Below are 13,436 nucleotides of genomic sequence, written 5' to 3' on the forward strand. Positions count from 1 at the left end.
TTGCTGTTTATCTTGGACTTCAAAATACTTCGTAGTCTCTGCTATCTCTGGCAATAAGATTAAGTAGATTTTATTACCTCAGGGAAAAACCAACATGAGAATAAAAATAAAACAGATTTATTTTTCCTGACACGAAGCACCAACTTAAAAGGATATAAATTGGATATGGGTGTGCATGTATATGTGTTGGGGGGTGGGTGCTTTATTTGCAGTAATGAAATGCAATTATATAGTTTGCTGCATAAATAGCCTCAAGGATAAGTAGAGTGTGTCAGACATCCAGTTATGCATGTGATAAATGTTAATACTATTTGTTCTCAGTACATTTAGTCTTTGCAAATCATGTGCTGACATGCATCCCATTTTGATATCTGTTCACACACTCTGGTAATGATGCATAAAGCAAAAACTCATGCCTGTGGCATTCAGTAGGATTTAGTAAATCGAACTTTTGTGTAAAGATCTTAGAAAATGGCAAGGCACAAAATGAATGTCACTTGCTGCTAATTTTATCTTCCTCCACACACTCCTTTCTGGAGATTAAAGCATGAATCTATTCACTACTGGAAGTTATTTCGACTCACATGGCAGATATCGGGATGCAGAAAAGCAAGTACATGTTACAGCTATTTCTTAGGTCTCTCTGCTGGGAAATATAACCTGTCAAACTACTGGAATTCTTCTTAAAATAATTAAAATAATGAAATAAAACAATTAACTGGTGAATCTTCATTAAATACAAATACTGAAATTAATAGTACAGCAAGGTAATTGTCTGCATATGTAAAGTAGCTGTAGATAATTGGCATGACCTTCATTTAATGAACCTGCTTCCCATTAGTGGAGATGACTGCCACAATTACCTGTCCTTACTCTAACTGTAATTGTGTGGACTTTATTGGAGTATGAAGTAGGTTGCATCTTCCTGAGATCCAGTCCGGTGGGTGACCTCTTTTCATTGCTACAGTTTCACTGCTGCATGAAAGCAGAAAGGACATTCTTGTGGCTATGAGAATGGCTGGTGTTCACAAAGCTGGTCTCAAATGTGATTTCTGATAGATGTCTCTCATGTCCTGAGGGAGTAGTTTAAGGGTTGCTCTCAGGGAGGCTAGTGTTTATCTATGTTGTACAAGTTAGTGGGTCTGCAGTGTATGGGACAACAATTAGACCAAGACTCCTTCTCCTAGAGAGGTCTTCAATCTCTTATGCTCAGACATGTGCCTGAACAGGAGTGCAAAAGGGTTGCAGCCTTTACTTGTTCCTAGAAGGTGTGGAGTAGAGACCTGAACCTCCCACACCTGAGAAGGGAGGGCAAATGAGTGTGTTGTAGTAGTACAGACTGGTGTTGTAACATCAATGATTTTTTTTATTGTATGTTTCTGCGTGCCCATCTTACTACAAGTAATCATGGCTATACTGTCTGGCATTCAGCTGTATTGATGCCCTCAGAAAATGTATTAGCAGCCAGGTTGCTCCAGTTAAGAAAACCTCAGCACTGGTGAGCCTCCATGGGAGATAGTTGCTCAGTCTACCAGCATAGTGTCAGGCATGGATGTACACAGAATGCTGGGGCATCTCCATGCAAGGCCTCGCAGTGGTGGATATGCCCAGCACAGAAAGGATCAGTATCTTGCTCGGTAGTAGGAGGCTGGGAAAATAGGAAAATAGTTTTCTCCCACATTCCCAGTCCAGCTCCCCTTCCACACAGGGTGGCACACTGACTGGCTCATAATCAGAAGGATGTACACAATGTGTTAATGTTTGGGGTTTACAAGACACTTACTATAACAGGAAATGCAGTATCTGTAATCTTTGCAATATAATGAAGGTTTGGTGGTTGAAGAACAGAGAGGAAAAGGACTGGAAACTACCATCCAAAGTATTCCAAATGACCTTATTGCTGCTACATTGGGATATTAGTCCTGCCTCATTAAGAAAGAGATGAACCATGCTGTTGTGTTTGATGCTAAATGCCAGGCATTCATGAAAAAAACTCTTCATCCATTCTCCTCTGCTATAGTTGAGCAGAGGAGGGCGAAAGAAAACCCAAAGCGGCTCATGAGTTGAGATAAGGATTGGGAAGAAACACTAAGAGCAAAATAGGCCCAAAACTTAAAAGCTATTAGAAAATTATTAACAGAATTGAAAGAGTATAATGAGAACTAAAATAAACCTTTAGAACACCTTTCTTCTCCCCGCCCTTGTTTCTTTCCCACCAGCAGTGCAGGGAGACAAAATATGGGGGTTTTAGTCAGTTTATCACTTCTAAAAATCTTTCTGCAGTTCACTTAGGGAGAGGAGTCTTTTATGCGATGTAGTGGGGTGCCTCCCAGGGGGGGCAGTTCTCTGTGAACTTTTCCAACATGTTTCTAATTTTCATGAGTAGCAGTCCCACCTGACCTGCTGTAACATGAGTCCCACTGGCAAAATAGTCTTCCCGAGCTACATGGTGTGGGCCATTTTAGTTCATGGGGTGTAGTTTTTTTAGGGATGTGTTGTTCTAGATTGGAAGCAAGGGTTCTCTTTCTCTACCTTCTTTCTCTCTGAGTTTACCACCAGATTACAGCTTTTCAGCATCCACACAGGCTGCGAGTTGACCTCTGCAGCCCTCCATGCACTTCATTACTTACAGGGAAACTTATATCATAGTCCTTACCATAGCTTGCAGAAGAATCTCAGCTCTGATGCTCAGAGTACCTCCTCCTCCCCCTTCCTCCTTTCACTGACCTTAGTATCTTCACCTTTTCCTTTTCTCTGACTCGGGAGGAGAGAATTGGTGTGTCTGTAGGTTCATTTGTTCTCAAGCTCTTATCAGTTGAAACAGTTTTAATGGAGTAACAGTGCTGAAAGGTTAATTGTCACAATGGGACATGAAATAAAGGTGCTTGACTCCAGTCAGGAGCCAGTAGAAATCACAAGACTTTATTTACAATTCATTCAGCCCTTTTATAACACGCTGTGCTAAAAACCACATTATTGGTCCATAGGGCTGACACCTCTCCCATTGGCTCAGTGACAGAAATAGCAAACAGCACCTGTTGTTATGGGAAAAGAATATTGTTTACACAAAGTTGTTTTAAGCAAAAGAAAGCTGTTGAAAAGTTTCCCTTGAGATGAACTAGCTCTTCTCAGGCTCAGAAGATATCGAGTCCACAATTACCAGCAAACTACTTCAGTTGGCTTAGCAGCATGTCTGTTTTCAGAGCCAGCCTGTGACTGGCTTTGCCAGGCATGGAAGAAACTTCTAGCAGCTTCCCGCACACACACACAAAAAAATTCCCTTCCATGGCTGGCATCCTCCCTCCTCAACAAAAAATCAAGCCAGGTAAAACCAACACACATGCATTCATGTGTCAGTTCAACAATAGCTGAAAGGTTGTGGGATTCTACCCATGAAGTGAAATATCTTACTCTGCCAAAGCATGTTAAGCTAGCTGATTTTTAGCAACTGCTAATACAAATTGCTATGGTCTCTAAAATGAAGGTATTTCCCAGGTGATAAAATATTACACACTTTTATTAAATCACTTGATATAATTTTGCTGCCAAAGATAAGGACTTGGTATAGTGCTCAAGTCACTGTCAAGATAGAGAGAAGAATCTTTTTACATCCTGCTTCTGGAGTTCAACTTAGTCTGGGACTCATTTGCAGGGAAGTAGATGTTTGATTTGTGGTTGCTTGCTGGCAATATTCCTTATATCTGTGCTGCTAAAGCTTACTTTGACATGCTTTTCTACAGTTTTACATGGGAGGAAGAGGATTCGCTTTTAAGCAAATATGTCTTGTGTATCATCAGTACGTTATGTGGGTAATGCCTGTCTAAAAATTGCTGGTTTTTGGAGTCCAGTTGTACACAATTTCTTGCTATCCCAGGTAATAGTGGTGGTTGTCTGATCACATGGGATGCAAATTGATCAAACCTGACAGCAGTTTTCTTGCTAAATGGAAGGCCTAATTGATAAGGGAAAATTTAATGTGATACATAAAGTACTGTTAGATCTGGTGACCCACCAGCTGAAGCCTTATTAAAGTCAGTCAGCACCGCTGTCCTCCATTGTCCTCCTTTTAAGAAGAGCATCTGTGTGAATGAAGTTGCTACCCTGTTTCCATATATGTGCGAGATAAACAGCCCAGTGACAGTAGTGAACAATGTGGCCTGGTCCAGGGATTCTTCTCTCCTTTGTTCTCCTATCTAACTTGAAAAGCAGCTGATGGACTCCAGCTGGTGTGCTTACCTGATGGGTGCAAACTTCTCCCTGTTCTGTGCTTGTCTTGGTGATTCTTGTGCCCTCTCTCTTTTGCTCTGGAAGGCCCCTTGGGGGCCTGTGTGCTTCGTTAGAAATAACAGGAAACTTGGTTAGGAGCCAGATCTGTTTTCTGTTCATTGCTCTGGTGGTCACAAAGTGTGATGTGAGTGTTTGGGGTTCTTTTCGTTTTAGGCTTTATATTAAACAATTCTCTGAAGAGAGAGTGTATAAATATTATTTTTTTGTTCCACTGGCTCTGCATTTGTATGTTAGCTGAGCGACCCATTTTCAAGAAGACTTGTATCTCACTCAATAAAGGAAGACTAGCAATCTTTTTCCTTCTTTTGTAAGTCACCTCTGTAAGGCCTCTTTTCCTCCTATTTGAGGAAGAAATCTGACCACTCCCTGTAGAATGTTTTTAGAATCCCAACGTGAAAAAAACTATAAAATATTAATGTTCTGCATGGTTACAACAAATACTATGTTCCTGTTAGTCACAGATGTCAGGTTTGTTTAATCTTAATAAATCTATGCCACACCAACACTATTAAATAGAAAGAGAGATGGAGAGATGAAGGAAGAGTTGTGCGGGGTTAGAAAGGCTTCTTGGCCAAAATCTTGTTTAGTGGGGGCCTGGAGATGAGGGGGGTATGGACAGAAACCTGGAAACTTCCCACCCTGCCTTCATTAAGTGTTTTAAGACCTACGTTGTGGACATTGCCTTTCTAGTGCACAGTTCATTTTATTAATATGTTTTATGATAAATTGCCTTTCCATGTTAAGTCATAAGAGTACTCGTTTCCCACAGCATATTTGCTGGAGATAAAGTAAGTCTTTTGACATAGAACCCTGTTGGCAAACAGAAATAGCATTTACTCCAATGAGTGTTGCCAAATATGAGGTACTCCCAAATGAACTTCAAAAGCTCTGAAACATGCATTAGCTGCTTTTTCAAAAATGTGAACAATGCCGTTGCTTTCTAGCTAACAGAACTGGTGAGAAGAGGGATCAGAAGGTAAAAGAATAACAACTGGCTAGAATAACAACTACTACAACATGATAGATGTTGTAGTAGTTCTTGGGATCAGACAGAAGGCATAGCTCTGTCAGTGCAGGATTTGGGGGTGGTTCTTGTAACAGGACTTAAAGTATCTATCTGCACTTGAAGAAGAAACAATTTCTACCCTGAGGAAACTTAACAAAGGACTTGGGAAGGAGTTCATATGAGCTCCAAGCGGTTGGGAGTCCTGATAGGAGTGAGTTGTGCTGATGCCAAGCCTGGTGAGGAATTTCCTTACCAGCACTCCTTTCCAATGTTACCCTTTCTCTCTCAGTGAGGACAGGGGTGAGCATATACATAAACGTTAAAGCACGACCCTTAACATGTGCTAGGTTTTGGGGCAGAATCTGACAGGAAGAGGCAAACTGCTGTGTTTCAGTATGGCAGTAGGGCTAGTTATGCTGGGTTTCATGATGACCTCTGGGCTGTAACTAGGCGTCAATAAATGCTTGGCCAGCTGAGGACAGGTAGTGTGGGGTCCTGGAAAAGTACTGAACAATGGTTTTGCTACTGTCACCTCAGTATAGCTCTTACCAGCTCTGTAATCCAGCACACCCTTCCCATGCTGTTCACATGATGCAAGCTATCTGTCCAGCTCAGGTTTAGTGTACTGTTCCAGACCATTTTCTTGTTCTATATTTATGTGTATATACCTTCTACATTTAGGTGAGAAATTGACCTGCTGGGACCTCAGAATTGTATTGGCTCTTCCTGTGTTTTGAAGATTGCTTTCAAAACACAAATGCAGTTTATCCTGGTGTTGCTCAGTTGTTGGGTTTGTTGTTTTTTTTTTTGTGGGCAGAATGATGAACTGTTTTCTGCCATAGAGAGATCCTCAAAATCAGATGTTTACATTTGTGCTTGAAATGGAAGTTTTGCCTTTTACGGCTGTGAAGCTGTATTTTATTGCTGAAATGTTGCATTGCTAAACAGCAGTTTTGCTTTTGCTGTTACTTGAAATAGGTGTAATTGTAATCCAATAAATAAGGAGCCTGCATAGTATCTAAGCTGATACTTCCTACAGAGAGATTTTAGCATGTAACAACCAAATTGCTGGGATCAATGTTGCCTGTGCTGCAGCATATGCTTTTTCTGAAACTCTAAATTAAAGAACACTGTTTTACAAGAGTATGCTTTATTACTGGTAATGAGTTGCAACTGCATGCAGAACATCTCTGTAGAAAATGCATAGTGTTGTGACAACTTGGGTGAATTTTTATTACTCCAAACCTTGTAAGTTAATTCATTTTTCTTGGTTTTAACAGTTCCACCAAGTGAGAAGAGTGATGACCATCCTTTTCTTTACTATGGTTATCTCATACTTCACTTGCATGAAAGCTGCCCCAATGAAAGAAGCTAGTCTAAGAGGACAAGGCAGCTTGGCTTACCCAGGTCTTCGGACCCACGGGACTCTCGAGAGCGTAAATGGGCCCAGTGCTGGTTCAAGAGGACTGACATCGTTGGCAGATACTTTTGAACATGTCATAGAGGAGCTTCTAGATGAGGACCAGGACATCCAGCCCAGTGAGGGAAATAAGGATGCAGACTTGTATACATCCCGAGTCATGCTAAGCAGTCAAGTGCCTTTGGAACCCCCACTGCTCTTTCTGCTCGAGGAGTACAAAAACTACTTAGATGCTGCAAACATGTCCATGAGAGTCCGGCGCCACTCTGATCCAGCTCGCCGTGGGGAACTGAGTGTGTGTGACAGCACGAGTGAGTGGGTGACAGCAGCAGAGAAAAAGACTGCAGTGGACATGTCTGGGGCAACTGTCACAGTCCTGGAAAAAGTTCCAGTACCCAAAGGCCAGCTGAAGCAATACTTCTATGAGACCAAATGCAACCCTAAGGGGTACACAAAGGAGGGCTGCAGAGGCATAGACAAGAGGCACTGGAACTCTCAGTGCCGAACTACCCAGTCTTATGTGAGAGCTCTCACCATGGATAATAAAAAGAGAGTTGGCTGGCGCTTTATAAGGATAGACACTTCTTGTGTATGTACATTAACCATTAAAAGGGGAAGATAGTGGATTCATGTTGTATAGATTATATTGAGACAAAATTATCTATTTGTATATATACATAACAGGGTAAATTATTCGGTAAAAAAAAAAATTTATGGACTGCATGTATGACTGAAGTTTATACAGTACAGTGGTTACACAATCTATTTATTGAACATATCCATGACCTGAAGGGGAACAATAGTCATTTGCGCACAAGTTTAAACAAACAAAGGAAAACAAAACATTAAAAAAAAAAAAAACCAAGCAAACAAAAAAGTCTGCATTACATTCCTCCATAACATTGTGGTTTGTCGCCGTTGCCAAGAATTGAAAATATAAAAAATTTTTAAAAAAAAGAATATAATTGCATGCTGCTTCAATTGTGAATTAATGATAAACTGTCCTCTTTCAGAAAAATAAATTGAACCAAAACATTCTGTTTACATTTTAGACAGTAAGTATCTTTAGTCTGTTAGTATATATGTTTACTGCTTCTAACTTCTGATAGCGTTGAAATTAAAACAATGTCAAGGTGCTGTTGTCATAGTTTTACTGTTTCTCTTTTACTTTTGAACTCCCATCAGACTGAAAAAGAAATCATTACTTTATTCTGGATTAGAAAAAAAATTTTGGTTTTTGTATGTTGTGAAGGTGTTTGCAATAGCAGTCCAACTACTGACAAAAAATAATAAAAAGAGGCAACTGAAAAAGAATGGTGATGTTCCACTTCACATTGTTGAACTTCAGGTTTAAAGACAACACTTATTTAACTGTATGGCAACATGCTTTTTTTGGTTGTTGGGGGGGTAGTTTGTTGTTGTTGGGTTGTTTTTGTGGTTTTGTTTTTCTTTTTCAATTTTCAGTCTTTTGAGCCATGCATTTGCTTATACCATGTTTGCTTGTGTTTGAGATTTCCCCCCCCCCCTTCTCCCTCTGGAAAGACATTGGTTGTGATCTTTAAGTATTTCACTTACCATAGAACTGGAACTTGTCATACAGAGAATATTCTATAGTGTTCAGAGACATTATTTTCATATAATAAAAGACTGTGCTTGCATTAAATGTCTTGGTGAAGCACGGTGAGAGTGTCACTAGAAAAAGGGTCTGGAAAAGATGATGATGGATCGGAAATCCATCAGATTGGTTGTGGAACTTTATAGCTCAGCCAGTTTGGGAACAAATAACAGTGATTTGGGTTGACTGAGGTTATCCCAATTGCAGTCATTACTGAATGTGGTCCTGTGCATTATGTTAGAGAGCGAGAGCTTGGCCATGTACGTGGATGCCCTTCCCCTCCCAGAGCATGCCAGCAGCCCCAGGCCTGCAAAGCTGGTAGGCAGACTCTGGTGGCCTCTCTGCCTGAAGGAGCCCTGGAAAATAGCTTGGGAATGAGACAGAAAGGAGCGCTGCTTTTTGTAGAAGACAGCGTTATGTTTGTGTGGCTCTACCTCTGCTGTCAGGCTTATTTTATGAAACAAATATTGGCGCTAAAAAAACACTCTTGAAGTAAATGAAGAGCAAGAGCTGGAGGAGTTGGCTTAACTTGCTTAGGTTCTGAGAGACATGTTTAGCTCTGTGTCCCCCCCCCCCCCGACAGAAGTATTGCTAAAAAGGTGGGTTGTAAGGCTGAGAGCTGTGCATAGCACTTGCACTGGCTACAGTGGGCTGAGAACAAAAATAGTTTGTTAGTAAGCTCACTGAAGCCTGATGCTATATTTGTAATTCCTGTAGATTAAAAAAAATAGCTGGACAAGTAGGACAATATGGCAAAATATAATCTGCTTCTGAATGCTGTAGAATCTGTGTTTATTAAAACTTTGACTGGGAAAAGCTTATGGAAATATGTTGGCCCCAGTAATGCTCTTTGAAGAGCATATTTAACACTGATTTTACATCATCACAGGTAAAAACCCATGCCAGAAGCTAACAAACACTTTCACATTAGTGATTTCTTCTACTTCAGGTAGAAGGGCATCCAGTTCCTGAGGATAACTGGCTGTCCAAGTGCCAGTTGCATCAGCCATGTGCACAGTGGACTGTGAGTGAGAAGAGAGGGTTGTGTGATCCACCTGAACCTCAGACTTCAACCTTCCCCATCGATTGCTGATGGGAATTTCCTGCAGAGAAAAAAAAAAAAAAAAAAAAAAAAAACCAAAATAACTCAAAACCTTATTGAAACTCTCAAAACTTCATCTAAGATATTCTTCATGCAAATTAAATCACAGAATCAAAAAATATTTTATGTTGGAGGGGACTTTAAAGATCATTTATATTATGGGGAAGTACACCTTCCACTAGACCATTTCATTCCCCTGGGGCCAGTACCTGTCAGTGCATTGTAATTTGCATTTATTTAACCCAGCATCACTCTGGAGTTATTCTCAGCAATACTTCCAATCTGCAGCAGAGAACTGGTGTAATGTTGGCTTCTCTCAAAACGAGGGTTGATTGCCTTTTAGGAAAAGATGATGCTGATGTGTGAATAACAAACAAATCACTCATCTAGACTGGGAAAAAAAAGATAGCTAGAATCTGACAGTAGTCTAATTCAGATACAGGAATAAAATAACTACTAGTTCAAAGAAATTGAATTTCCAAAAGAGAAGTGTTAATGCATAAATCATGCTACCAGTAAAGTTTCTTACTTCCCAGAGTTAACTTTGCCTATATCCTTTACTCATAAATCCTCACCCTGGCACAGTAACGATGGTGCAGGTGTGGCAGAACTAGACCATGGTAAGTTCAGAGGGGTAAAAGACAGCCCATGTAGCTGGGGGGACTAAAGGATGGAGCTGGGAACCTAAAGAGCTGTGTCTAGTAGCTATACCCAGAGTGATATTTCCCATAACATGCCAACTCTATACTTATCAATATAAGGTTAAGCAGGCAATTAACCTGCAGTCTCCCGTGCCTGACCTTATACACCCATGGTCACAGGCTGGGCAGTTTTTGTTAACACAGAGACAGAGAGGGGAGTGTTGGTTTTCCTGGATATCACTTAATTAAACTCTTGCTTTGGTCTGTTTGTGACAGAAGTATATCATGCACGTCAGCAGGCCTAAGTACTGTGTTAAAGACTCTTGCAACTGTAAGTTCATGTCTGTGGCTTTGTTCTCTATTATTCATCTTGTGTAACATAAATATTTATTGTATTTATATAATTTTATGGTTTTTTGGGAAAATACTGAAATTGGCATTAAAATTTAAAAGCAACTGCGTCATATTGTAAATATAATTAAGCTATATTTAAGTGTACTGATTAACATAATATATGTTTAACAAGAGTTTTTTATGTTTTTAAATATATTTTCAAAATACATATATATATATATAAACGGGGTTTTTTTGGGGACCATGTGACTTTTCTCTAATTGTAAAACAAACTTGAGTTTTACTATAAATATGTGTGTTCTTTGTTTTAAAACAATTTTTACTCTATTTTAGCAATAAAATCTCACTTGGAGGGCAGATAGCCCCCTGTTTCATAGCTGGACAGTTAGCATGGGGAGGGGAGGGATAGCAAGAATTTACTTTTTACTTCACACAAAAGTTGGGGATACTTGCAGAATGATGTATTTCCATTTAATTCTAGCACAAAAGTCCTCATGAACTAAAAGCCCATGAATGGCATATATATGATTTTACTCAAGTATAAAATAAAGAGCATAATGGATTTAAGGGAGTGAGAGTTTCTACCCTTAGTAACTAAGGGATGAGACATAAACTCAATAGTTGTAGTAATGTACCTGATTTTTAAATGGTGTCATTTATATTTATATTTATATCCCCTGCACTGATTTATGACCCTACAGAGTACTAGGAGTGGAATTCCTTGGATTTAATATCTTGTTAGCATTTCTAAAATAATATTCTCTAGTACAACTCCCAAGCCTGTGCATTTAATTATCCCATAGACATATAATAATCAATAAATCCTCATGATGAGTAGAAAACTTAGATATAACTTTAGGAGGGAGGTGAGAGGGGAGCACAAACCCAAACTCTTACCAAAAAAAACCATCTATTGCTGCAGATTTTTCAAGAGTCCACTACCAACAATATCTCACCAAAACTGAGGAAATTATGCTTCTCCCGATTGTCATTTATAGTCAACACACCTGCACGCACATTGCTTCCTTTATTGTCATCTTAACATAAGCTAACAGAAGCTGTAATGGATGCTTAAGTCTTTGGGACGTGATGGATGGAGCTGCATGGACCACGCCATGTGCCTGCCCCTGGCTACAGGAGCTCGCTCTGCCTGGACCTTGCCTCCTTCCTGAGGTAAGAAAGAGAAGTTGCTTTAGCTTGTTAAATGTATGTTGATGATATGACATGGGTACCTCGGAAATGTAATTGAGGTACTGAAAATATATATTTGAGCTACAGGTGCTAACCATCCAGCCAGCCACTCTCCTGAGTCCTAGATCTGTTGGGGAAAACAAAGGTACTTCCATGGCTTTTCTCACTTGGAGAAAAAAAAAATCCATAGCTCCACTTTACAATTACTCAGAAAAAAAAAAAAAAAAATAGAAGATTTCTGAAGAGAAGTGAAGGCTGCACTGAAATGTAATGAGATGGGGAGGATGTTTATTTCAGTTTGTCCCAGGTGGATCTAATACAGGGCTTCCACAGGCTCCTTCCCCTAATTAGGTTCTCATTAAGACATCTTCTGGCAGGTCAATTAAAATTAAAAGTAATTGATGCACTTTTTTTTGAGTAAATATAAAGAGCACTGACGTCTGACCTTATGAAGGAATTGGAATTTTAAAGTCAGGAATTTGCTTGTAGAGGGTTTTGGAAGAGGAGGAGACTTTTTTTCCTGAACTTCTTTTATAGGTAAGAGTTTCCTTTTTTTAAAACAACTTGCTAACATTTGGGGTACTCAGAGATTGTGGTGTTGCTATAAATCAGAGAATTTAAAGTGATAGCTTTATTTTGATGCCTATGGAAGATGGACTGGAGGTAGCACAAGGGATTCTGCTTTTCCACGCAAGATCTGGGTTCACCTGTGGAATTTGAAGTGCTTCCAAGTCTTTGAAATCCTGTTAGACAGTGGCTGAAAGCACTTGGAGCTAAACTGCTCTTCGCTATACCAACCCCTCTCTACTAAGACAAATTGCACATAGTTGCTGGTTTTGGCTTTGTCGTGCAAGGGTGAGTCTCTTAAAACCTGCCTGTGACCTGCTCCATTCTCCACACTGAAGTCACCCACATGTATACGTATTTATCTAGCTGTAAAATTCACTATTGGTGCTGCTCACTTGTCTCTGTTGGTCAGGCTGCTGCTGTGTTGTTGACTCCATACAGGATTGCAGCCACCCCACCTGCTGCTGCAGGTCCTTGCTCTGTGGGAATAATGTGCAGAGGGAACAAGGAGTGGCAGTTCCCAGTAATTGCCAGTGCCTGGGAGGACCACGCAGGCAGCCAGGTCTTCCCTGCTGCCTGGAGTCTTCCACTGCCTCAGCTTGCAGCAGACACTGCTGATCTCATCTGAACAGCAACTGCCAGTTTGCTCACACAGGGATTTCAGAGATGAGGAGGAGGATTTGGCACAGAGCTGTGAGGCTTCTTGCCTAAATCCTCTCTTCTGCCTCTGCCAGCGAAGGGATGGGTTACAAGGAAGGATATGTCCTGCTGGGAGTGCAGAGTTTTTTGCACTTCCAGAAACAGCATCTCATGAGTTTACACTCTGAAAATATTTCCCTTTGCTGAAAGAATCCTTTCTTTATACTGTCCCTTCCTCCCCTTCACTAAAAAAATCTGGTGTAGCTTAAGCCTATAAAGTGCAAACTGCAGTTCATGTATGTAAACCAAGCTGTTTTCTCCTCCTGTGTTATGTTAATTATAACAGCCTTTAAAACTGCTCAGACTCTAAACAGCGGTGCAGGTACCTGGTGGACTAAATGTTCCTTCAACTGTCATCTACAGTGAGGGTTCTAAATTATCTTAGGAAGGTTTCCAGTAATTATTTTTTCTGACCTTTAAAGACCATTCTGCTGGGAGACTCATTTTTTTCTCTAATCCCTACATGATCCTTCATAGAAGTTCCGCTACATTTGGATTCCAACCTTGGGGATCTGTTATTTCAAGAAGTATAAAATATGTTTGACCATGTTTCC

At 40.2% G+C, this 13,436-nt stretch overlaps 1 protein-coding gene across 3 annotated transcripts in view; it reads left to right on the top strand.

The window, feature by feature from the left end:
- Positions 1-7,911, top strand: part of BDNF (brain derived neurotrophic factor) — a 38,866-nt gene extending 30,955 nt beyond the window's left edge. For all 3 annotated transcript variants that reach the window (XM_066320523.1, XM_066320522.1, XM_066320521.1), the window contains exon 2: positions 6,574-7,911. In XM_066320523.1, coding sequence (XP_066176620.1) covers positions 6,595-7,335 — 741 coding nt within the window. In that variant the 5' untranslated portion in view covers positions 6,574-6,594 and the 3' untranslated portion in view covers positions 7,336-7,911. The remainder of the gene's footprint in view (positions 1-6,573) is intronic.
- The last annotated feature ends 5,525 nt before the right edge of the window (positions 7,912-13,436 follow it).

This window comes from Sylvia atricapilla, chromosome 6 (genome assembly GCF_009819655.1).
Source record: "Sylvia atricapilla isolate bSylAtr1 chromosome 6, bSylAtr1.pri, whole genome shotgun sequence".
Taxonomy (NCBI): domain Eukaryota; kingdom Metazoa; phylum Chordata; class Aves; order Passeriformes; family Sylviidae; genus Sylvia; species Sylvia atricapilla.